General features: G+C 47.6%; 1 protein-coding gene across 1 annotated transcript in view; it reads left to right on the forward strand.

Annotated features, from left to right (window-relative positions):
- HMCN1 (hemicentin 1) overlaps positions 1 to 23,129 on the forward strand; it is a 338,886-nt gene that overhangs the window by 35,819 nt on the left and 279,938 nt on the right. Inside the window, exon 2 of the mRNA XM_054038112.1 lies at positions 12,900 to 12,970. Within this exon, the coding sequence (XP_053894087.1) occupies positions 12,900 to 12,970 (71 nt within the window). The remainder of the gene's footprint in view (positions 1 to 12,899; positions 12,971 to 23,129) is intronic.

The following is a 23,129-nucleotide window of genomic DNA, read 5'->3' on the forward strand; positions in this document are numbered from 1 at the left end:
ACTAGTTACATTGGACACAGGATCCTTATCAATTTTTGTCCCTCAAGAATTTTGCAGATCTCCATGTTATGTTTTGTTTTACAAGAATTTTGAACAACTTTAATTTTTTAAAGCTGAAACCCTCAGGTAAAGTTCTACATTTGCACAAGAGAAACATCCAGGAGTCATTACAAGGCTGGGATTTTCAAAGGCGCTTAAAGGGAGATAAGCAGCCAGCTCCCACTAAATCTCAATTAGAGGTGGGCACCTAACTCCATTAGTCTCCTGTTCAAAATCCCAGCCTGAAAGATTTTATGCTGTCCTGTGGTGTTACATGATAGCATTAGTGTCTCTGTCATATTGTTATCTTTCAGTGTTACTGTGGGAGGCTGTGTCCTTTACTAATGCATAACTTTGGGGATGTCTTTCTAAGAACTTCCTGTGCATTCTCTTATTCACTGACTGGTAAAAATGAATGCACTGCTTTTGAAGGGTGCCAGATTAACACATGCAGGCTGATGTCCTTTTTCTGCAGAGTCCAGGGAGTGTGGAAAGCAGAAGTGGAACTGATCTGTTCACTGCCTTGTCAATGGGCCTCAGATTTGTTCTGGAGGGGCTGCCTCTAGATATGAGAAGGCAGTTCAGTCTATGGGTTTATTCATACCTTGAACTCTCTGCTGAAACTGGAATGAAGGTGCAGTGAGACTGGTGATTGGGATATGATACTATCCAATGGACCGAGGCCACCAACTCATGTGGCTCATCACCAAATAGTCAGTCTTTGAATGTTGTTATCATCGGATATCTGGTTTTGATTTGAATATCAACCTGGAGATGAAAAGTTCTGTATCCAGTCACACTCCTTTAAACATTACCCTTCTTAAGTAAAGTGAATTTTTTAATTTAAAATTATTGTTTTTTTAGCCTCAATTAAGGCTGCACGTAGTAAAAAGTCACTGCTATTGAAAAAAAACCCACGTCTCTCTTGCCCCTCCCCAATGAAATGATCTTGTAAATGTTGCTTATTGCAGTTCTGGGGCTTTTCTGAAATTAATATAATTAAACCCAGGCCGAAGGCTCAGAGCCAAGACCAGCTGAGTCATTAGAGGATATTATGTAGGAAGAAATTTTAATAGTTTATGAAATCTTTCAACTATTGAGCCACTCAGCAGCAAAGGCTCAATCCAATGCCCACTGAGGTCATTGGGTTTTGGATCAGAGCCCAAGGGAGGAATTGTTGATTGTAAGGAGCATTCACCAAGCTACAGTTGAAATGGATAATTGACTGCTTATGTATGTAAAGATTCCAGTGGCGCATGTATCATATGGGCTTTTCTTGGGTAGATAAACTGTTGACCCATTCCTGTAAAGTGCCTATTGCCAAATTTGAAGTGGAGGGCACCCACAACTTTCATTGACTTCAGTGGGAGTTAAGGAGGCTCATCATCTTGCAGAATCAGGCCTTACGTTACAAATTGTTCTTCCCAGATGGTGATGTAAGGGAGTACTAATACTTACATTCTCTGGGGCTGCTGGTGGAGAGATTTTGGACTATAGATATTTTCCTCCTCTTCCTCACATCTGTAGTTATCAATTTCTCTTGACAGAGAAAGAAAATATCACAATAAAATGTCACCTCACAGTAGTTGGGTGAAGTCCCAGAACATAGGGCCCAATTCTATCCTTACATGCCCCTCCCCCAAGAATAAGCCACTCGTCTGGAGGTATGAAAGGAGAAATGTGTACTGGCTCTTCAAATCTGTAGCTAGTAGCCACACATAAGGGACTTGGGGAGGTTAGAGTCAGAAACTCTACAGTGAATCAGAGAGAGAAGTTTGAGGGAAAATACTATTTTTGTTGTTCTAATATAGTTGTGTGTTCAATATTAGCAGAAAGCAACTCTTCCTGTGATTCTTCATCATTTTCACGACGCTCCATGTGAAATATTGCATTGTCCACAACTTACCCCATATTCAGACTAGGGATGTAAAATAGTAAATGGTTAACTGGTTAACTAGTAAGCATTAGTATTACCGGTTAACCCAGCTTAACCGTTAACCCCCAGTTCCCAGCCGGTCGAAGCAGCCATGCCGACCTTGTCCCCACCGGCTGATCCCAGCCGCAGGCCCAGGCCACACCAGCCAGCTGACCCCAGCCCCGCTGGCCAGCCGGAGCAGCATTCCCGGGTCATGTCGGCCAGCCAGTCGACCCAAGCCACAGCCCTGCTGCCTGGAGCAGCAGCCCCAGGGTGTGCCAACTGACCCTAGACCCATGGCTGCTGGCTGGAGCAGCCCCACCCCTCTCCCTTTAATTGGGTAAATGATATTTACATCCCTAATTCAGATTTATGATACTCCTAGCTGTTACAATTTAGATAACAGGAAAAATGAGTTTCTTGGAGTGGGAGAGGGAGGGTGAGTGAGTCGCAATTCAAGTGGAGATGGGCTGTAGGGTCTGGGGCTGTTGACTGGTGAAGCATTCCCTATAAACAGGATGAGTGGGTGTAGCCATGCAGGACTCACCCCTGCAGCGCTTCCTGCTGGTGGTCTCAGGAAGTAGCTCATCCAGCCTCCGGAACGCCCCCTGCAGGCCAGTGTCCCACTGCCGCTAGGCCCCCGCGTCCCGCCCTGGACTCCGGTGCCCCATTATCTGGGGTGCTGCAGGCAGTAACCCCTCACTCTCAGGGTCTCCCCTCCCCAGGGAACCCCCACCTCACCTCAGTATAAGGCCACTGCCAGTCATTGCCTAGCCCCCACGCCCTGGGGCAGACTGCAGTATCAGCCTACTCATCACCGGCAAGGTTGGGTTTGGACCTGCTGCCTTCCTCTGCCTCCCAGTACCTCTATGGGCCTTGGACCAGGCCCTGCAGCCTGGGGAATTGCCAGCCTGGAGCTCTCCTGCTCCTCTGGTCTGTCCCCAGCCCTGCTGCGCTCAGGTCCCTGCAGCCAGGTCTGTCTCCCTCGACAGCTAGAGAGAGACTGCTGAGCTCCTGGCTCCCAGCCTCTTATATAGGGCCAGCTGAGGCCTGATTGGGGAAGCAGCCGCAGCTGGGCCATGCCCCAATCAGCCTATTAGCTGCTTTCCCTGCCACAGCCCTCTCCCAGGGCTGTTTTAAGCCCTTTAGGGCAGGAGTGGGGTAACCATCCTGCTATAGTGGGTAACTTCTTCTTGTCTGGAGACCACTCCCACAGCCTATTACATATTGGTATATTTGGCAGATTTCCAGATATGGGATAGGAAGCAGTACTGGAGCTCATTACCATCTGTAGGATTTTTCCAGCATAATGTATTTATGCCAACATTTTTACATGTGGTTACTTAACTAGGGTTACCATACGTCCGGATTTTCCCAGACATGTCCAGTTTTTTGGGGCTCAAATCCCCGTCCGGGGGGAAATCCCCAAAAGCCGGACATGTCCGGGAAAATCGGGAGGGAGGGAGGGAGGGCTCAGTGGTGCTCGGCCGGGGCCTCTGGGGCTCGGGTCGGTGGTGCGGGGCCGGGCCGGGGCCGGCGGTGCTCGGCAGGAGCCGGGGGTGTGATGCCCGGCTGGGGTCCAGGTGCCGGGCCGGTCGCGGGGCCGGGCCGGGGGCGCGGTGCCGAGCCGGGGGTGCAGGGCCGGGCGCGCAGGGCCGGGCTGGGGTCCGAGGTCCGGGGTCGCGGGGCCGGGCGGGTCCGGGGTCGCCGGGCCGGGGGCGGTGCCGGGCCAGGAGCCGGGGGCGCGGTGCCGGGCCGGGGGCGCAGGGCCGGGCTGGGGTCCGGGGTCGAGGGGCCGGGCGGGTCTGGGGTCGCGGAGCCGGGCCGGGCCGGGAGCCGGGGTCGGGCCGGGAGCCGGGGGCGCAGTCCCAGGCCGGGCCAGGGGCCAGGCTGGGCCAGGAGCCGGGGTCTCAGTGCCAGGCCAGGCGTGGTGCCGGGCCGGGAGCCGGAGGCGCAGGGCCGGGGGCTGGAGGCGCGGGGTCGGGCCGGGGTCGCGGGGCCGGGCGCCGGGCGCTGGGGTCGCGGGGCCGGGCTGGGGGCCGGGGTCACGTGGCCCGAGCCAAGCCGGGCAGGAGATGCCGGGGCCAGAGCCTCTTGGCCTGGGCCGGCCAGCCGGCCACCGAAGGGAGCCGCTCGGCCAGGAGGGCCAGACTGAGCCATGCCGCACCCCGCCCCAGCCTACCTGCTGCCTCCCTGTTTCAGGCTTCCCGCGAACATTTGATTTGTGGGAAGCAGGGGAGGGGGAGGAGCAGGGGGGCGGAGCGTTCAGGGGAGGGGGCAGAGTTGGGGCGGGGCTGAGGGCGGGGAAGGGGCGGGGCCCCATGGAGTGTCCTCCTTTTTAAAAACTAAAAGATGGTAACCCTAACTTAACTGCCATTTGTGCCTTTGAAAATCTTCCCCTAAACAAGTATCCTGATTTTTCCTGAGCCAAGCACTCCAAACTCCCCTTGGGAAGCAGGGTTGCTCAACTTGTATGAAAACCAAGACACTTGTTACTTGACTAAATATAGATTTATGTAGCTAATTGTAGGCACTCACATTTGCACATTTTGGCCTTACTATAGAGAGTTCTGATTAAAGCTTTCACATTAACTGAAAGGACAAACGTAGGGTACACTGTACAGTGAAAATAAAAATCAGTTGCTTTCTAAAGGCAGCTTTCTAATTAAAGTGTGGAGCAGAATTATACTTAACTTTGAGGGGTGATCTCTTAAGAGAGGTGGTTATCTAATAAGGCTGTACAGTTTTCACGGTGTATGCATTATTTTATTTTGCTTTGCAGTACATATATTTTTCATTTTCCAAAAATGTATATTTTCTAAATAACTGGATATACTCAATGATGTCTTGTCTTAAACATTTCTTTCAAAGGTAGCATTTCAGTATCTGACTTCAATTTAATGTAAAACAGCAATATACTGTACAATATGAACTGATAAGAAGTGTAATTGGTTAGTGTTCCTCATTTTAATCTTAAGACCATCTAAACTAAAGGAAAGTACTATGTTGTATGGGGGAAAAACTGGTTTATTTCCTTCATGAGTCACATATTAGCTAGAAAAGAAGTGGCCAAATGTGCTTGTAGCTGGACAGTTTTAAAGGCACATAGGGCCAAAGTCTGCTCTCTTACACTGATGTAACTCTGGTAAAACTCTGCTGCTACTTCAAATTTATGCCACTAAATGGGAGAATTTGGGCCAGTAGGTATTGTACTGCAATGGCATGATGAAAACAGGCAGTTAGTAAAGGCCACCTGCCTTTCATAATTAAGTTCCTCATGGTTGGTTTAATGCCTTAAATCCCAATCCTGAACCAGTTCAGGCCTCAAATCTATTGACCAATGACCATAGAATAAGGCCTTTATTCATAATAAGGTGAAGCCTGGGCATAGTTGTCAATTTTCCCTGATGCTGCCTTTGCTAACCTAGAGGAATGAACACCTCAGGGTAAGAATATAGTTCACTGACCAATCAGTATTTAGTTGGTCTGCTTTAATTACCGTGTTATTGTAGTTTTCTGCTGTAGAACTGGACAAAGACCACTTATTTCACATAGGCCGCCAAACATCCATCGTATGGTACCAAACAACTTTCAGCCACTACTGAACTGATGGCATAGTGGGGAAAGACTCCATATGTCTTTACTAGTTTTCTGGACCATCCAGCCCTCCATACCAAATCTCTACTGTATAGATGTTTTGTATTGTATGAGGATTACCTGGTGTTTGCCAAAACTACAAACACCATAGCAGCATTTATGAGCTATCTGTAATCAGGATGATTTTAGGATTTCCCTGAGTGATCACTCTCCAACTCTCATGTAAACATGCAGCCAGATGACAGTGTGGAAAGTCCTTTAAATACACTAAAGTGAACAACTTATCAGTTTACTTATTGAGAACTTTTCCTGTTTATTTACCAAGGAATGTTTTTCTCAAACTTGTCTTGGGGAGGCAAATATCAACATTCTTAATCGCTGTCAAATTCATTGGCAGACAATTCTATGTAGTGGTGTTTGAGCCTGTCCCTAAGCAACTGACCAAACACCATATTGGTTGTATTAAGCTGAGTTTTGTGGTTTTAGTTTTAGAAAGTCCAGTCTTTGTTCAATAACATGCAACCATTCCTTTTTTAAAAAATCCTTTCATATGTAAGTGTGTGTGTGTGTGTGTGTGTGTGTGTGTGTGTGTGTGTGTGTGTGTGTGTGAGAGAGAGAGAGAGAGAGAGAGAGAGAGGGGCCTAAAATCCCCAGGTTAGTTTGGAAGACTTTGTTTTAAAACTAAGGAATAAAATTACAGCCTAATCAGTGTGAACTATCAGGATGTATTCATATCAAGTGTCATGATTGTTGGAAAATCAGGCCTTGTCTACCTTATACAGTTGTGCTGACAAAAGTTGGCTTTCATCGACAAAACAGTGGAGGTGTACACACTACAATGCTCCTCCTGCCAGTTTAACTCTCCTGCTACTCCAAAAAAATAAAACCACCTCGATGAGAGGCATAGAGCTTTTTGCGGCAAAATTAGATCGACGCAGTGTCAGTGTAGACACCATGCTTAGTTATGTGGCCACAAATAGCCTCCAGGAGGTGTTCCACAATGCCCATTCTGACCGCTCTGGTTAGCAATTCGAACTCCACTGCTCTGCACTCAGGTACAAAGGCATCTGCCCCCTCCCCACCCCCCTTGAAAGGCTTGGGAATTTTTGAAATTCCACTTCCTGTTTGCTCAGCGTTAACAGCTCACATTGCATCTTTCCAGTTGACCATGGCGGCTCCATGCACTAAATGATCTCCTGCGTGCAGTACACCAGAGTTGCTGAATCTGCTGGTTCTGTGGGGAGAGGAGACTGTGCAGTAGGGTGACCAGATAGAAAGTGTGAAAAATCAGGACGGTGATTGGGGGTAATAGGCACCTATATAAGAAAAAGCCCTGAATATTGGGACTGTCACTATAAAATCAAGACATCTGGTCACCGTACTGTGCAGTCCCAGCTGTGCTCCAGCTGTAGGAACTTTGATACCTATGGGAAGATTTCTCATGGCATGCTGGGTAAGGCCTAATAACAGGACACACATCAGTACTGTACAAAGATCAAGGAGCTCAGGCAAGGGAGTCAAACCGTCACTCTTGTGCTGCGCTGGAGATCTGGAGTTGGACACCATCCTCAGCAGTGACCCCCACTGCCACAAGCCCCATGGATACTTCAAGGGGGCTGGAGACAGTGGCCAGTGGATTCAACCCCAAGGACAAAATGGTGGACGAGGAAGTGGAGTTGGAGGATGAGATGGGACAGGCGACTGGGTCATCCAGTACCGTGGCAAGCCAGGACCTCTTCTTCACCCCTGAAGTTTCAGTCCCAGCACTCCATCTCTGGCACACATGATGTAGGAGAAGGGAGCACTGGTAAGTGCTCATTTTGAGTTGATACTGCTCGATTACATGAGGTAGAGCTGTCCTTTGCTTTGTTATAAGCTAGAAGTGGGTTAAGGGATAGAAATATACAAGACTAGCTGTGTTTGCATCTGCTTCTTATTCCCCTGTGCAGCTACGCAGTGGGGGTTGTGCGCAAAAGTTTGTTACTATACACTGAGATTTCATGGGAATCCTGGAGGTACTCACCAAACTTCTGCTGAAGGTTCCTTGTCAGAGCTGCTTTCTTACTTCCCCCACTGTAGGAAACAACAAAACAGCAGATGAAAGTTAATGTTGATAAATGCAAAGTAACGCACAGTGAAAAGCATAATCCCAACTATACATATAAAATGATGGGGTCTAAATTGATGTTACCACTCAAGAAAGAGATCTTGGAGTCATTGTGGATAGTTCTCTGAAAACTGCCGCTGCACATTGAGTGGATGTCAAAAAAGCGAACAGAATGCTGGCAATAATTAAGAAAGGGATAGATAATAGGACAGAAAATATCATGTTGCCTCTATATCAGGGATTGGCAACCTTTGGCACGTGGCCTGTCAGGGAAATCTACTGGTGGGTCGGGACGCTTTATTTAACTGCAGCGTTCACAGGTTTGGCCGATCACAGCTCCCACTGGCTGCGGTTCGCTGTTCCAGGCCAATGGGGGCTGCAGGAAGCGGCGCGTGCCAAAGGTTGCCGATCCCTGCTCTATATAAATCCATGGTACAACCACATCTTGAATACTGAGTGCAGATGTGGTCGCCTCATCTCAAAAAAGATATATTGGAATTGGAAGAGGTTCAGAAAAAGACAACAAAAATGATTAGGGGTATGGAATGGCTTCCGTATGAGGAGAGATTAATAAGACTGGGACTTTTCAGCTTGAAAAAGAGGTGGATAAGGGGAGATATGCTTCAGGTCTATAAAATCATGACTGGTGTAGCGAAAGTAGATAAGGAAGTGTTGTTTACTACTTTTCATAACACAAGTACTAGGGGTCACCAAATGAAATTAATAGGCAGCAGGTTTAAAACAAACAAAAGGAAATATTTCTTCACACAACACACAGTCAACCTGTGGAACTCCTTGCCAGAGAACGTTGTGAAGGCCAAGACCATAACGGGGTTCAAAAAAGAACTAGATAAAATCATGGAGGATAGGTCCATCAATGGCTATTAGCCAGGATGGGCAGGAATGGTGTCCCTAGCCTCTGTTTGCCAGAAGCTGGGAATGAGTGACAGGGGATGGATCACTTGATGATTACCTGTTCTCTTCATTCCCTCTGGGGCACCTGGCATTGGCCACTGTTGGAAGACAGGATACTGGGCTAGATGGACCTTTGATCTGACCCAGTAGGGCCATTCTTATGTTCTTGCATCTTCCTGGCCCATTGCAGTATCCCGTTCACTTTACCCCTTCGGACAGGTTCCCCAGTGATAGCTAGACTTACACACAGCTATCAAAACTTCCCTCAGGAGAGCGCTTCTCTCACTGTTTTGTCCCTTTCAAGAAGGCATTTTCTGTTTGTTGCTTATTCCTGTTTAAAAAAAACAACTCTGAAACAAAATCAATCTTTGTCTCCTACACACAGTACTTGCTGCTGTGGCAGTTGGCACATTTGCAGACTACAAATCACATTCAGGAAGCAATCATCAAAATGGTTATTCCAGATGGCAAGTAAATAAAACATGGCAGAATGCATTACATAAAGACACATTACTAGTGCTCATTGTCAAAATGGTGCTTCAAAGCCTCCCTGATTCAAATAGCCCCCTGTTGTGCCCCTCTAATAATCCTGGTATCTGACTGCTCAAAATCAGCTGCTGGGCGATCTGCATCCATGCTCAACCCCTAGGGAAACTTTCCCCCTTTGCATAATATTGGTGAAGCTGTGTACAGCAGCCCACTATGGCCATGGGAATATTTTCCTCATTGAGGTCTAACTTGCCATAAAGGCAACGCTAGTGAGCCTTTACTTTGCCAAACACACATTCAATGGTCATTCTGCACCTGCTCAGCTATTGTTGAAGTGCTCCTTGCTGCTGTCTAGGTTTCCCATGTAAGGCTTCATAGGAGTAAGAAGTACACTGGGTCTCCCAGGATCACTATGGACATTTCAGCATCCTGCATTAGTGTCTTCTGATCTGGAAAGAAAGCCGCTGCTTTCAGCTTTCTGTACATGCCAGCATTCATGAAGATGCATGTGGCATGCACCTTCTCTGACCACCCCGCATTAATATCAATGAAATGACCCCGGTGATCCACAAGCACCTGCAATACCACGGAGAAGTACTCCTTTCTTATTGATGTACTCTGTCAGAAGATGGTCTGGGGCCAAAATTGGGATATGAATGCCATCTATTGCCATTGCTGCAAAGCCAGCCACTATTTCACGCACATTTTCAAGAGTCACAGTCCTTTATAGAAAGCAACAGAGGGTCCTGTGGCACCTTTGAGACTAACAGAAGTACTGGGAGCATAAGCTTTCGTGGGTCAGAACCTCACTTCTTCAGATGCAAGTAATGGAAATCTCCAGAGGCAGGTGTATATCAGTGTGGAGATAACGAGGTTAGTTCAATCAGGGAGGGTGAGGTGCTCTGCTAGCAGTTGAGGTGTGAACACCAAGGGAGGAGAAACTGTTTCTGTAGTTGGATAGCCATTCACAGTCTTTGTTTAATCCTGATCTGATGGTGTCAAATTTGCAGATGAACTGAAGCTCAGCAGTTTCTCTTTGGAGTCTGGTCCTGAAGTTTTTTTGCTGTAAGATGGCTACCTTAACATCTGCTATTGTGCATTCATGCAAGTGTCTTCACTACGCAAGAGGATAAATGGACACAAGTCAGATATCAGGAATGGCAATATACAAAAACCTGTAGGAGAACACTTCAACCTCCCTGGCCACACAATAGCAGATGTTAAGGTAGCCATCTTACAGCAAAAAAACAAAGACACATTACTAGCAGTAATACATGTGCTGAATTTCTCAGAGTGATTAAAATTAATTGCTACTGTATATTGACAACTTCACCATCTTGAGGTAAAATCCAAATTAATTATTCTGTGAAGATGCTTGAATCCCATTTTTTTTCTCTCTCAAGCTTGTTATGGAATTTCAGTCTCCAATTGCCAGTATGCAATAATGGGAAATGACTTTATGGAGGAAAATTATGAATTTAGCCACCTTGTCAGTGTTTGTATGTCCAGCAGGTATGAGACGCAAGGCATTGGAGTGTAACTGTTCCACTTATCTGAAAAAAAACCCCAACAATAAAATCAAGATGAAAACTAATTGTACAGATATTTGTCTTTTTTTGGTGTTCACTTTCAAAGACAGGGTTCCCACCCTGTTTAAAACTGGGCAAGATCTTCACTTGGTTTAAATTGGCTATGCTGATTTAAATCATCTGAGGATCTGGCTCCATGTCTCCAATAGTGGGTTTCTGGATCTCTCTTTGATAAGCAGAGAAAATATTTTCAAAAGCATTTACTGCTCTGGGATTTAAAAGTCTAGTTCCTAGAGTGGATGAAGAAATAAATGAGCTGGTGGTTTTGTGTGTGTGTGTGTGTACACACACACACACACACACACACACAGCCTATTTTAAGAACAATGGTTGTCAGTGGATAGACCTCAACCTAAGCTGTTTGGAGACAACTTCTTGCAGGCATATGCTTTTAAAAAAGCCTGAGCGGAAGAAGAAGAAATGAGTTGCTGAGTGAATGTGAGGCAGGATTAGGATGGGAAAGGGGAAATGGGGAAACAAAATTATTCAAAGAAGAACACAGTGTTCTTAAAATGGACAGATTTTTTAAATGAAATTATAACGTGTTAAATAGTTTAACAAACAGCATTTATGGATAAATGGTTCAAATCAAAGCCATAATAAAAGTCTTAAGGCATCTATAAATTCATAACACTAGGAAATATTTTCTGTGATCTCTCTGGTGACCTTTGTAAATCAAGTGAAAACTACACAGCGCCAGGCATTCATAAACACAGCCCCAAAATAAACCCTTTTGTGTGATCATGCTAGACTGCAGCCATGGTTGCTGCTGAAAGTGCTATCAAGTGAAGCTTTGTCTGGATGGTTGGAAAGGAAAAAATATCAAGATTACATGGATATTAAATACTCACTTAAGGCTTGTCCACACATGAAAGGTAATCTGGAATAAGGAAGGGTGTGGATTTAAAGTGGATTAACTATTCCTGATTAACTTCATGCATGGATGCTTTTATTCCAGATTAAGAGCATCCATTTATGGAGTTAATTGGGAATCAGAAATAGCTATTTTATCTCCCCATTTAGAAAAGCTCTAATTTATAGTGAGTATGGGAAATAAATGTGGCCACTTGGGGAACTTTTGTCATAAGCACACTGGATGATGATTTGGAAGACATCAGGAGGGAATGGATGGCTTGGGGTATGTGTGTGTTAATGTGATATTTAAACTTCCACCTCTATGTTGCCATTATGAATAGAGCCCTGTGATTACTGAAAGTTACTTCCTGGTGGTTTGATGGCCAGTTGAGTTGAATTTGATGATCTCAGGTTGGTTGTCAGTGGACACATGCCTACACCACAAAACCCAGAATTGGAATTGATTTCTAATTTGTGCTTTTGCTGGCAGCCTTGATCTGAGAGACCAGGGAGTGAACAGGCATGGAGGCTGAACTATGTTCTCCCTTCTAGAGGGGAGATGCCCTTCAGGCCTGGCCTGGGTCTTGAGGCACATTTGTGTAACATTGGTGGGAGAAGCTTGCTGATCTGTTCTGTGACTAAAGGACTTCAGTTTCTCACACTCAGACATACAATTACATCTGGAACAAACTCGTATTAATTTCTGGTGCAACCACTATTTTTTTTCCCCTTCCCAATCACCAGGAGTAATAAAAATACGGGGCAAAAGAAAACAGCAGTGCATGCATGTGAGAGACACAGACACATACAGACAGACCAGTGTATATGTATGTGTTTAAGACACATGGAACTAAGAATAATATTTGTACAAAATTATCAGAGTTGTTTTTAATTATTCAAGACTGGTAGACTTAAAACCAGACCCACCTTCTCTGTAAGTCAGCAGCCCTCTGTTGCATTAACCCCTCAACTCTCCTTTAACATGGTCATATAAATGGCTATACTTTTCCAAGTGCTAATATGCAAAGGGTTTTGTGTCAAAAATTAGTAATTGAAAGCTGCAGTATTTTGCTTTACATGGAGCTGGCTGGCTGCAGAAAGGGGAGCATGCTTCACTGTCAAAAGGTGTGGTGTAGTGCATATGTTCCCCTTGCATGCTGGGGATGGGAGAGATGATGCCCAATACAGGCCAGTGCCTTGAAATAGTATTCTGCTCTTTTATCATTAAAAACAATGTTATTGCTTTTCTTTATTTAAAAAAAAAAAAAAACTTTTAAAAATACCAGATCGTATGACTGAAATTATTGACTCTCAGGGGAATTGTAATTTAATAGTCTTTGGGATTTTACTGCAATCTCATTACACAATTTTCATTTTTTTCTTTTCATCCCAGAAATTGGCCCAGTGACAATTACCACAGATTCCAAGAAATTTCAATATGAACTCCGGGAACTTTATGTTCAGGTGAGTCACTTACCTGTTCTGTATATGGTACTTGTTATGGTCCTTATTTCCTTAGCCTTCTTTCTCACTTGTTTCTACTAGAGGCCCTAGTCAGGCCCTATTATGCTAGCTGCCCTGAATGCATCGTTGACACCCATGTGACTTGTTCTACAACAGGGTGACTAAATTTACTGATTTTGTTCAACAATACAAAATACTAGAACAAGTTGGAAAATTCTGAGAATTATTTTGTATTTTTTTTTTTTTCTGATTCTGTCAGCTGGGTGAAAAACTGCAAATAATTTGTTGAAATTTTTCAATTTCTTCTTCGAGTGCTTCCTCATATCGATTCGCATGCACAATCGTCGGAAGATTTTTACCCTAGCAACACTCGATGGGTCGGCTGAGGCGCCCCCTGGAGTGGCGCCCTTATGGCACCGGATATATGCCCCTGCCGACCCAGCACCCCCTCAGTTCCTTCTTACCGCCCGGATGGTTGTTGGAACTGTGGAGCGCGGCATAGCTGATCTCCACCTCCCTAGCTCTTTACTCGTTGTACTGTAGATAGTTGTTTAGTGTGGTTTTAACAGTTATAGGGTAGTTAATAGTAAGTTTTGTAGATAGTGTAGCTAGTACTTGGAGGAATCAGGGTTTATCCCCTTCCCTCCTCCCCGGTATCAGAGCCCATGCCTAGGTCTCCTGGTTTCAAGCCTTGCTCGGCCTGTCTCAAGCCAGTGCCTACGGGAGACACCCATGACTCCTGCTTGAAGTGCCTGGGGGAATCCCATCAACCAGATAAGTACCGCATTTGTAAGGCTTTCAAGCCTCGGACAAAAAAGGAGCGGGACTTCCGTTTAAAACAGCTCCTAATGGAAGCGGCACTTAGCCCGGTGCCCTCAGCACCGCGCTCAGACCAGGTGCCGTCGGTCTGAATTGTGCCTCCGGCACCAGAACAACCCTGCACCAGCAAAGACTTTCGCCCCTGGACATCTCCGGCACCGGTACAGACGCGACATCGCTCGCTGTCTCCGCGGCCCAAGAAGCAGCACAAATCACCTGCTGCTCCTGTGCAGTTGCAGGTGCGGCCTGTGCCCCCATTGGAGCAACAGCCCGTGCCTGACTGCCCCATAAAGGCTCCAACTCCAGCACCGTTAATTCCGGTGCCGCAAGTGCCGTTGAGTCCGGTGCATACAAGCTCCCCGGTGCACACCGTGGTTGAGCTCGGCCTGCCGTGCACTCCGGAGACCTTCTCCACCGCTCACGACCTGATTGCACTGACTGAGCCTGGACCGTCTCACCCTCCCGCACCGCCGGTGCGGACTGTTCCATCCATAGGGAAGCCAACCTTCATGCAACCTCCATCGCAGAGCGAGACAGCTCGGCACCGATCTCGGCCCCGGTCCAGGTTGCGGTCCCGATCCCGCCGATGGTTCCAGTCTCGGCACCACTCTTAGTCCCGGCACCGATCCCCATCTCAGCGCCGGTCATACTTGCGGCGCCGCTCTGCTTCACGAAGGTCTCCCTCCCGGTATGATCAGTATTGATCCAGCTCCCGGCACCGTTCCTGGCACCGATCGTCTTGCAGCCGATCCTGGCACCACTTGGGCCGTAGGTCCTCGTCGAGATCTAGATCGGCCTCCCGGCACCGTTATGACTATCGGTCCCGATCGCGATACCACTTGAGACCCTGACACCGGTCTCCAGCTCCCAGGCACGGAGCGACAGAGCGGGACGGTGCAACGCAGCATGTGTGTTCGGCACCGCTTTGGTCTTCACGATCAAATTCGATGTCGTCCCAAGCGGGGAGTGGCTACCACGTCCAGGGCCAAGACGCGGATGGTGCTAGCCAGGGGCAAGATGAAGGACAGGATCCTGACCAGGGACCCCCACAATGTTCCTTCTGGACTCCTTGGGCATACCACCAAGCCCAAGGTGTCCCCTCAGGCGCTTCTTGCTCTGCCCATTCGGAGCCTTGGATGCCTGAGGCCACTGTGAGCCGCCCTCCCCCGATAGCCTCGGAGGCGACTGCCCTGCCATCAGATCAGGCCCATGCCCCTAGCATGGTGGACCTAGGGCAACCGGACCCTCCTCAACCAGACCTTCCCCAGGATCCGCTAGTCCCGGGGGTGTCCTCCTCATCCTCGCCTGACGAGGCCATGGCAGGCATGTCTTCCTCTGGCTCACTGTCTATTGATCTTTGTGCACACCAGGAATTGCTACGTAGGGTGACACAGAACATGAATCTCCAAGTGGAGGAGGTGATGGAAGTTGAGGATCCAGTGGTGGACATTTTATCGGCCGATGCCCCCACACGTGTAGCCATACCTTTCATTCGGACCATCCAGGCTAATGCCAATACGATCTGGCAGTCCCCAGCATCTATTCCTCCCACGGCCAGAGGGGTGGAGAGGAAATACATGGTGCCCTCTAAGGACTATGAATATTTGTATGTTCACCCCCAACCTTGCTCTCTCATTGTACAGTCTGTGAACGAGAGGGAGAGACATGGCCAGCAAGCACCTGCCCCTAAGTCCAAGGACACTAGGTGCCTGGATTTATTCGGGCGCAAGATTTATTCAATGGGTGGACTACAGCTCAGGGTAGCTAACCAGCAGGCCCTCCTGAGCCATTATAATTATAACGCCTGGAACTCGATGGGGAAGTTCAAGGAGTTGGTTCCCCAGGAGTCCAGGGAGGAGTTTGGGGCCTTGCTAGAAGAGGGCAAGAAAGTGGCGAGGACATCCCTGCAGGCGTCTTTAGACGTGGTGGACTCGGCGGCTAGGACTCTAGCCTCGGGCGTGGCTATGCGCCGCATTTCATGGCTACAGGTGTCCGGTCTTCCACCAGAGCTGCAGCAGACTATTCAAGACCTGTCCTTTGATGGCCAGGGGCTATTCTCAGACAAAACTGATCCCAGACTTCAGAGTCTGAAGGACAACCAGGCCATCATGCGCTCATTGGGCATGCATACCCCAGTGACGCAACGTAGGCCCTTCCAGCCCCAACCGCAGCACACCTACCCTAACTCTCGACCGCGGCAAGACTTCGCTAGAAGGCGTGGTCGTGGTAATAGGAGGAGACAATCTGGTCCTCAATCAGGCAAGAATCAGGGCCCCGCAAAACCAGCGGCGGGGCCCAAGCAAAACTTTTGAAGGTGCGCCCGAGGACGGAGCACCAGTCTCCTTGCAGGATCCTTTCCCGCCTTTCTTCAACTGCCTCTCCTATTTCCTTCCTGCGTGGTCCTGCATAACGTCAGATCGCTGGGCCCTACGCATGGTGGACACTGGATTACCATCTTCAGTTTGTTTCACCCCCCCCCTTCCCACCCTCCCTCCCCATCCCTCTTCACGGACCACTCTCACGAGCAACTCCTCTTATAGGAGGTACAGGCACTCCTGTCTATCGGAGCAGTGGAAGAGATCCCAAAGGATTTGAGGGGCAGGGGTTTTACTCCCATTACTTTCTAATTCGCAAGGCAAAGAGGGGACTACGGCCCATCCTGAACCTGCGCGGACTCAACAAATTCATGGTAAAGTTGAAGTTCCGCATGATTTCCCTGGGGACCATTATCCCTTCCCTGGATCCTGGAGACTGGTACACCACCCTCGACATGAAAGACACGTACTTCCACATAGCAATTTACCTGCCGCACAGGCGATTCCTTCGCTTTGTGGTCAACCAGCAGCATTTCCAATTTACCGTCCTTCCCTTCGGCCTGTCCACAGCACCAAGGGTCTTCACAAAGTGTATGGCTGTCGTAGCGGCCTCGCTCCGCTGACATCGGATCCAAGTGTTCCCGTACCTCAACGACTGGCTCATTTGGGGTCGTTCTGAGCTACAGGTGCGGTCTCATGGTCGGCTCATCATGAGCTTGTTCAGGCAACTGGGCCTGCTGCTCAACATCGAAAAGTCCACTTTGGAGCCAACCCAAAGAATAGACTTCATTGGGGTGATCCTGGACTCAAATCTCGCCAGGGCATGCCTACCACAGGCCCACTTCCAGTCCATGATACCCATTATTCACGGCCTCCAAAACTTCCCGACCTCGACAGCACGCACGTGCCTCAGTCTTCTGGGCCACATGGCCTCGTGCACCTTCATGACCAGACATGCCAGACTACGCCTCCGTCCACTTCAGACCTGGCTCTTGTCAGGGTACCGTCCAGGCCGGGACAGTTTGGACACAGTACTCACGGTGCCAACGGAGGTCTTATCCTCTCTGGGTTGGTGGCTAAACCCCAGCTTTGTTTGCGGGGGGATGCCATTCCATGCCCCACAGCCCTCTCTAGTCCTGACCACAACGCGTCATCTCTGGGCTGGGGCGCTCACCTCGCGGACCTTCGCACACAAGTTCTTTGGTCCGCACAAGAAATAACCCTGCACATCAAAGTAAGGGAACTGAGAGTAGTACGCCTGGCGTGTCAGGTATTCCGCGAACACCTTCAGGGCCGTTGTGTCACAATCTTCACTGACATCACAACAGCCATGTTTTACATCAACAAGCAAGGTGGAGCGCGGTCGTCCCTCCTCTGTCAGGAAGCCATACACCTCTGGGAATTTTGCATAGCCCACTCAATCGACCTGGTGGCATCGTTTCTCCCAGGAGTCCAGAACACCTTGGCAGATCACCTCAGCAGGTCCTTCCTGGCTCACGAATGGTCGATACGTCCGGACGTTATCCATTCCGTTTTCCGGAAGTGGGGATTTCCCCACAAACCTTTTCGCCTCTCGCGAGAATCGGAAGTGCCAGGTGTTCTGCTCTCTCTAGGGACGCTCCCCAGGCTCCCTGTCGGATGCCTTCCTGATACCGTGGAAAGACCACCTGCTCTATGCCTTTCCTCCATTTCCGTTGGTCCACAAGGTCCTTCTCAAATTACGCAGAGACAAGGCCCGCTTAATCTTGATTGCTCCGGCGTGGCCCAGACAGCATTGGTACACCACACTCCTCGATCTATCAGTGACCAAACCAATTCCTCTACCATTGTGGCCGGATCTGATCACTCAGGAACACGGCAGGTTATATCATCCGGACCTGCAGTCCCTCCATCTCACAGCATGGATGCAGCATGGCTAACTCAATCTGAGCTGCGTTGCTCCAGTTCAGTGCAGCAAGTACTCTTGGGTAGCAGAAAGCCCTCCACTAGGTTCACATAGAATGGCCAAAATGGAAGCGCTTCTCCTGCTGGTGTGCCTTGAGCAATACTGTCCCTCTGGAGGTGCCAGTACCTAACATCCTAGAGTATCTCTGGTCCCTGAAAAAGCAAGGCCTAGATGTCTCATCCATCAGAGTACACATAGCAGCGATTTCAGCCTTCTACCCTGGCGAAAACAGGTGCTCGGTTTTCTCCAATCCCATGGTCAGCAGGTTCCTCAAGGGTTTGGAACATCTGTACCTGCAAACTCGTCATCCGGCCCCCATGTGGGACCTCAATCTGGTCCTATCTAGACTCATGGGTGCCCCCTTCGAGCCGATGGCCACCTGCTTGCTTCTGTACCTTTCCTGGAAAACAGTTTTCCTCATCGCTATCACATCGGCTAGACGAGTGTCGGAACTTCGGGCCCTCACATTGGACCCATCGTATATGGTGTTCCATAAGGACAAGGTACAGCTGCGACCACACCCCGCCTTCCTGTCTAAGGTGGTGTCTGCCTTCCATGTCAACCAAGACATCTTCCTCCCGGTCTTTTTTCCGAAGCCGCACGCTTTGCGATGAGAGCAACAGCTACATTCCCTAGATGTTCGTAGGGCTCTTGCCTTTTACATCGAACGAACAAAACCTTTTAGGAAGACGTCCCAGCTGTTCGCAGCGATGGCAGACCGGATGAAGGGCCGCCCGGTCTCCTCACAGCAAATCTCGTCTTGGATTACATCATGCATCTGTGCGTGCTATGACTTGGCTGGTGTCCCAACTACCCGCCTCACTGCCCATTCTACTCGGGCTCAAGCTTCGTCCTCTGCCTTTCTGGCTCATGTGCCCATACAGGAGATCTGTAGGGCAGCGACTTGGTCATCCGTGCACACTTTCGCCTCCCACTATGCCATAGTGCAGCAGTCCAGGGATGATGCGGCATTTGGTTCAGCGGTCCTTCACTCGTGACATCTCACTCCGACCCCACTGCCTAGGTAAGGCTTGGGAGTCACCTAATTGGAATCGATATGAGCAAGCACTCAAAGAAGAAAAGACGGTTACTCACCTTTGTAACTGTTGTTCTTCGAGATGTGTTGCTCATATCCATGCCAAACCTGCCTTCCTTCCCCACTATCAGAGTAGCCGGCAAGAAGGAACTGAGGGGGCACTGGGTCGGCAGGGGCATATGTCCGGTGCCATAAGGGCGCCACTCTAGGGGGCGCCTCAGCCGACCCACCAAATGTTACTAGGGTAAAAATCTTCCGACGATCGTGCACACGGCACGCGCATACCTATTTGGAATGGATATGAGCAACATATCTTGAAGAACAACAGTTACAAAGGTGAGTAACCGTCTTTTTTCTTCGTGTGGGAAAAATTTGTCTGCAATTTTGAAACATTTCAACCAGCTCTACAAAATATCTAATTTAGTTAATATACATATAAGAAAGGTTGTGTGACATCATCCACCAGGTTACCACCTGACACAGGCTGATTAAAGGTAAATTTTCCATCAGATTGACGCAGTTCTTGAAGCACTCTCTGTTGTCATGCAAATCTCCTGGGTTGTGTTAGTAGCGGTGCTAATCAGTCAGATGGCTCAGAGTGGGAATCGCCTTAGAGCCGGATTCGGATCTCACACTGATGCAGTCACTGGAATTACATTGCTTTAAAGGTGCTGTAAATGAGATCAGAATTGGGCCCCTAGGTGAAGGATTTGGGTGGAGCTGCAGTTAGGGCAGGGGTGGCCAACCTATGGCTCTGGAGCCGCATGCGGTCTTCATAGGTTAATATGTGGCTCCTTGCATAGACACTGACTCTGGGGCTAGAGCTACAGATGCCAACTTTCCAGTGTGCCAGGGAGTGCTCAGTGCTCAACCCCCTGCTCTGCCCCAGGCCTGCCCCCACTCCACCCCTGCCCCCGAGCCTGCTATGCCCTCACTCTTCCCCCCCTCCCCACCAGAGCCTCCTGTGCACTGCATAACAGTTGATTGTGGTGGGCGGGAGGCGTGGGGAGGGAGCGGGAGGCACTGATTGGTGGGGCGGCTGGGAGGCACTGCAGGTTGGAGTTGGGGGGAGCTGATGCGGGGCTACTGACATAGTAATGTGGCTCTTTGGCAGTGTAAATTGGTAAATTCTGGCTCCTTCTCAGGCTCAGGTTGACCATCCCTAAGTTAGGGCATGTCTTCACTGGCAACGTTAAAGCGCTGCCATGGCAGCGCTTTAACGTGGCTTGTATAGTTGCGGTACCAGCGCTGGGAGATAGCCCTCCCAGTGCTATAAAAACCCACCTCCATGAGGGGACTAGCTGGGAGGTAGAGCAGATCTGGCTTAGAAAACTGGCATTAGGAATCCTTTTAATAAAAAGCTACTTGTAAATGGGTGGTGCTCTTTTGTGTAACACAATGAATACAATTTAAAATGTAGCAGAAAATTCTAAACTAGAAATTCAGAGAAAACAATAATATATTTTGAATAATAAAACCCAACAACCCTGTTTTGACATTTGTCTTAAATTAGCTAGTTTAAAAATGGCTGCCACCCTCAGTTTGTTTTTCATAACTGGCATAGAGAAAAATAACTTGAAAAACTGCTGTTTTCTAAATGAAAAGAAGCCAAAAGCTAATGTTTGCAAATAATTTGCAGATTAGATGAAACTTGTAATAAATGTTTAGCACGAAGTCTTAGTTCCAAACAACTTGTTTAAAAATTACTATAAACTTCTATTAGGTTATGATTTATTTTTTTTTAAATTCTAGCCAATGGCATATTGTTTTAATAACTTCATATTCAAACTGTGGGCATTTAAATAAGTTAATATCAGTACACAAAATGCATCCATTTGAATGAACTATAATATTTGAAAGACCAGAAATTTAAATTTTAAAAAGTAATTGGAACTGTGTAATATTTTGATTAAAACTCCTGGGTTTTTCCCAGAACAATGAAGCATTTTCCAACCATTTGCCATTTGTGTGTTTCCAAGTAAAGCATTTAAGAGACACAGGAAATTGAATTGAAAGAAAGCACTGGAAAAAAAAAAAAAACAGTTTGAGAAGCAGATCATCTTTACATTGCAACAAGAGAGATTAATGCAGAAGGAAAGGACATGGAGCAGTTATTCTTATGAATCAAAATGGACTGAATTCATGCCAAATATTAAATATGTTAAGGAAGAGCTTTGTAACTATCAGAACAATTAGACAGTGTAATGAGCTGCCAAGGGAGATTATGAAATTTGTCTTCATTGGAGAACATCAAGGCTAAACTTGACATCCATCTAATGGGGTCATTTGTGGATAACAAAATCAATCTGTCCACAAAACAAAAGCAGAGACTAAACAAATCGCTAGAGGGGGCGCTTCCAATACAAGCCTAATCCTTCAGCCTTTACTGTTATTATTTAGTCCCACTGATTTCAGTGAGCCTTATCTCGAGAGTAAGGGTGAGAGGACTATGTATTACCATCATCTTTTTTAGTTTTAATGCAATGCACCCATTGACTTAAATGAGAATTTTGTGCACTGAATGATGGCAGGATATGGAAAAAAAAAAACACTTTACTCTCTTTTCCCCTAATTATACAGTGACCCTATTCTTTCTTCATGTATGCAGTGTGTTTCTCAAATCTACATGAAATTTAAAAGGGGGAACTGTATTTTGTGGCATTCTCATTGAAGTTCTGCTAAATCAGTGATCTGTTCAAAAGAATATTCCAAAAGATGAAATTCTCCAGAGAGATTCCTTTCCAGTTGTATGGAAGGGAACGTGCATCCTAAAAGGATGAGCTGAGTAGGGTGACCAGATGTCCCAATTTTATAGGGACAGTCCCAATTTTTGGGTCTTTCTTATATAAGCTCCTATTACCCCCCCACCCCCATCCCAATTTTTCACACTTGCTGTCTGGTCACCCTAGAGCTGAGTATGTAAAAAAGGGTATAATTTGCTTAAATCAACAAACCTTGGGGGAAAAGCCCCTGACTTTGCATATTTCGAAAAGGAAATTTCCCAGCTTCTCTTACATACTCTCTTAAAAGGTGGGTTCTTGCTACTATAGCAGTTGGAGCTGAAACCAGGGATGAAATCCTGGTCCCACTGAAGTCAATGACAAAACTTCCAGTGATTTCAGTAGGGCCAGGATTTGATCCCTCAACGCAAATCACAAATCTCCCAGCACAATCCCCTCAGACACAAATCAATGCAGCCATCCACACAAAAACACAACCAGCAAACACAATAACCCCAAGCACAAATAGCCCCTCAAAGTAGCACACACCCCTCATTCACCACCCGCACAAATCTACACAACTTTCTCAGCACAACACAACCCACACACAAATCAATGCAATCACTCATATAACACAGTTACCACACACGATAACCTCAGACATCACTCTGAAGCCTACAATGTCTGTTGAGTCAGTGTGAAGCAATGGAAATAGCTAAAAAGGACGAGCTCTTTTTGTTTAGACTATCACCAGGTTCAATCATCACTGGGATTCATAGAAGATTAGGTTTGGAAGAGACCTCAAGAGGTCATCTAGTCCAACCCGCTATTCAAAGGAGGAACAACCCCAACTCAAAGCAGGACGAACCCCATGTTTGTTACCATCCAGTTTTTAAGATCTCAACCATTTTTGGCTTTTTTACACAGGATTTTCTGAATTATAGCAGTGTGACAGCACAGGCTTTCAGCTGCTAATAGTTATAGAAGGAGCCCCTGATTGTCCTTAATTTAATAGAGCGTGTAGTAGTTCCGGGGTGGGGCTTGTCCCTTCCTGGGGCGCCTGAAAGCCAGGCCGCCCCGCTACAAAGCGAATAACAGTTAGGGCCCCGACCTTTGGGTAGGGGCTGAGCACACAATTGATAGTTCAGGGCTCAGGCCCTTATGCAGGGACTGAGCACACAATTAGCAGTTCTGAGCTCAGGCCCAGATGCAGGGGCTGAGCACACAATTAGCAGTTCTGAGCTCAGGCCCCGATGCAGGGGCTGAGCACACAATTAACAGTTCTGAGCTCAGGCCCCGATGCAGGGACTGAGCACACAATTGG

Source organism: Malaclemys terrapin, chromosome 8 (genome assembly GCF_027887155.1).
Source record: "Malaclemys terrapin pileata isolate rMalTer1 chromosome 8, rMalTer1.hap1, whole genome shotgun sequence".
Lineage (NCBI taxonomy): Eukaryota > Metazoa > Chordata > Testudines > Emydidae > Malaclemys > Malaclemys terrapin.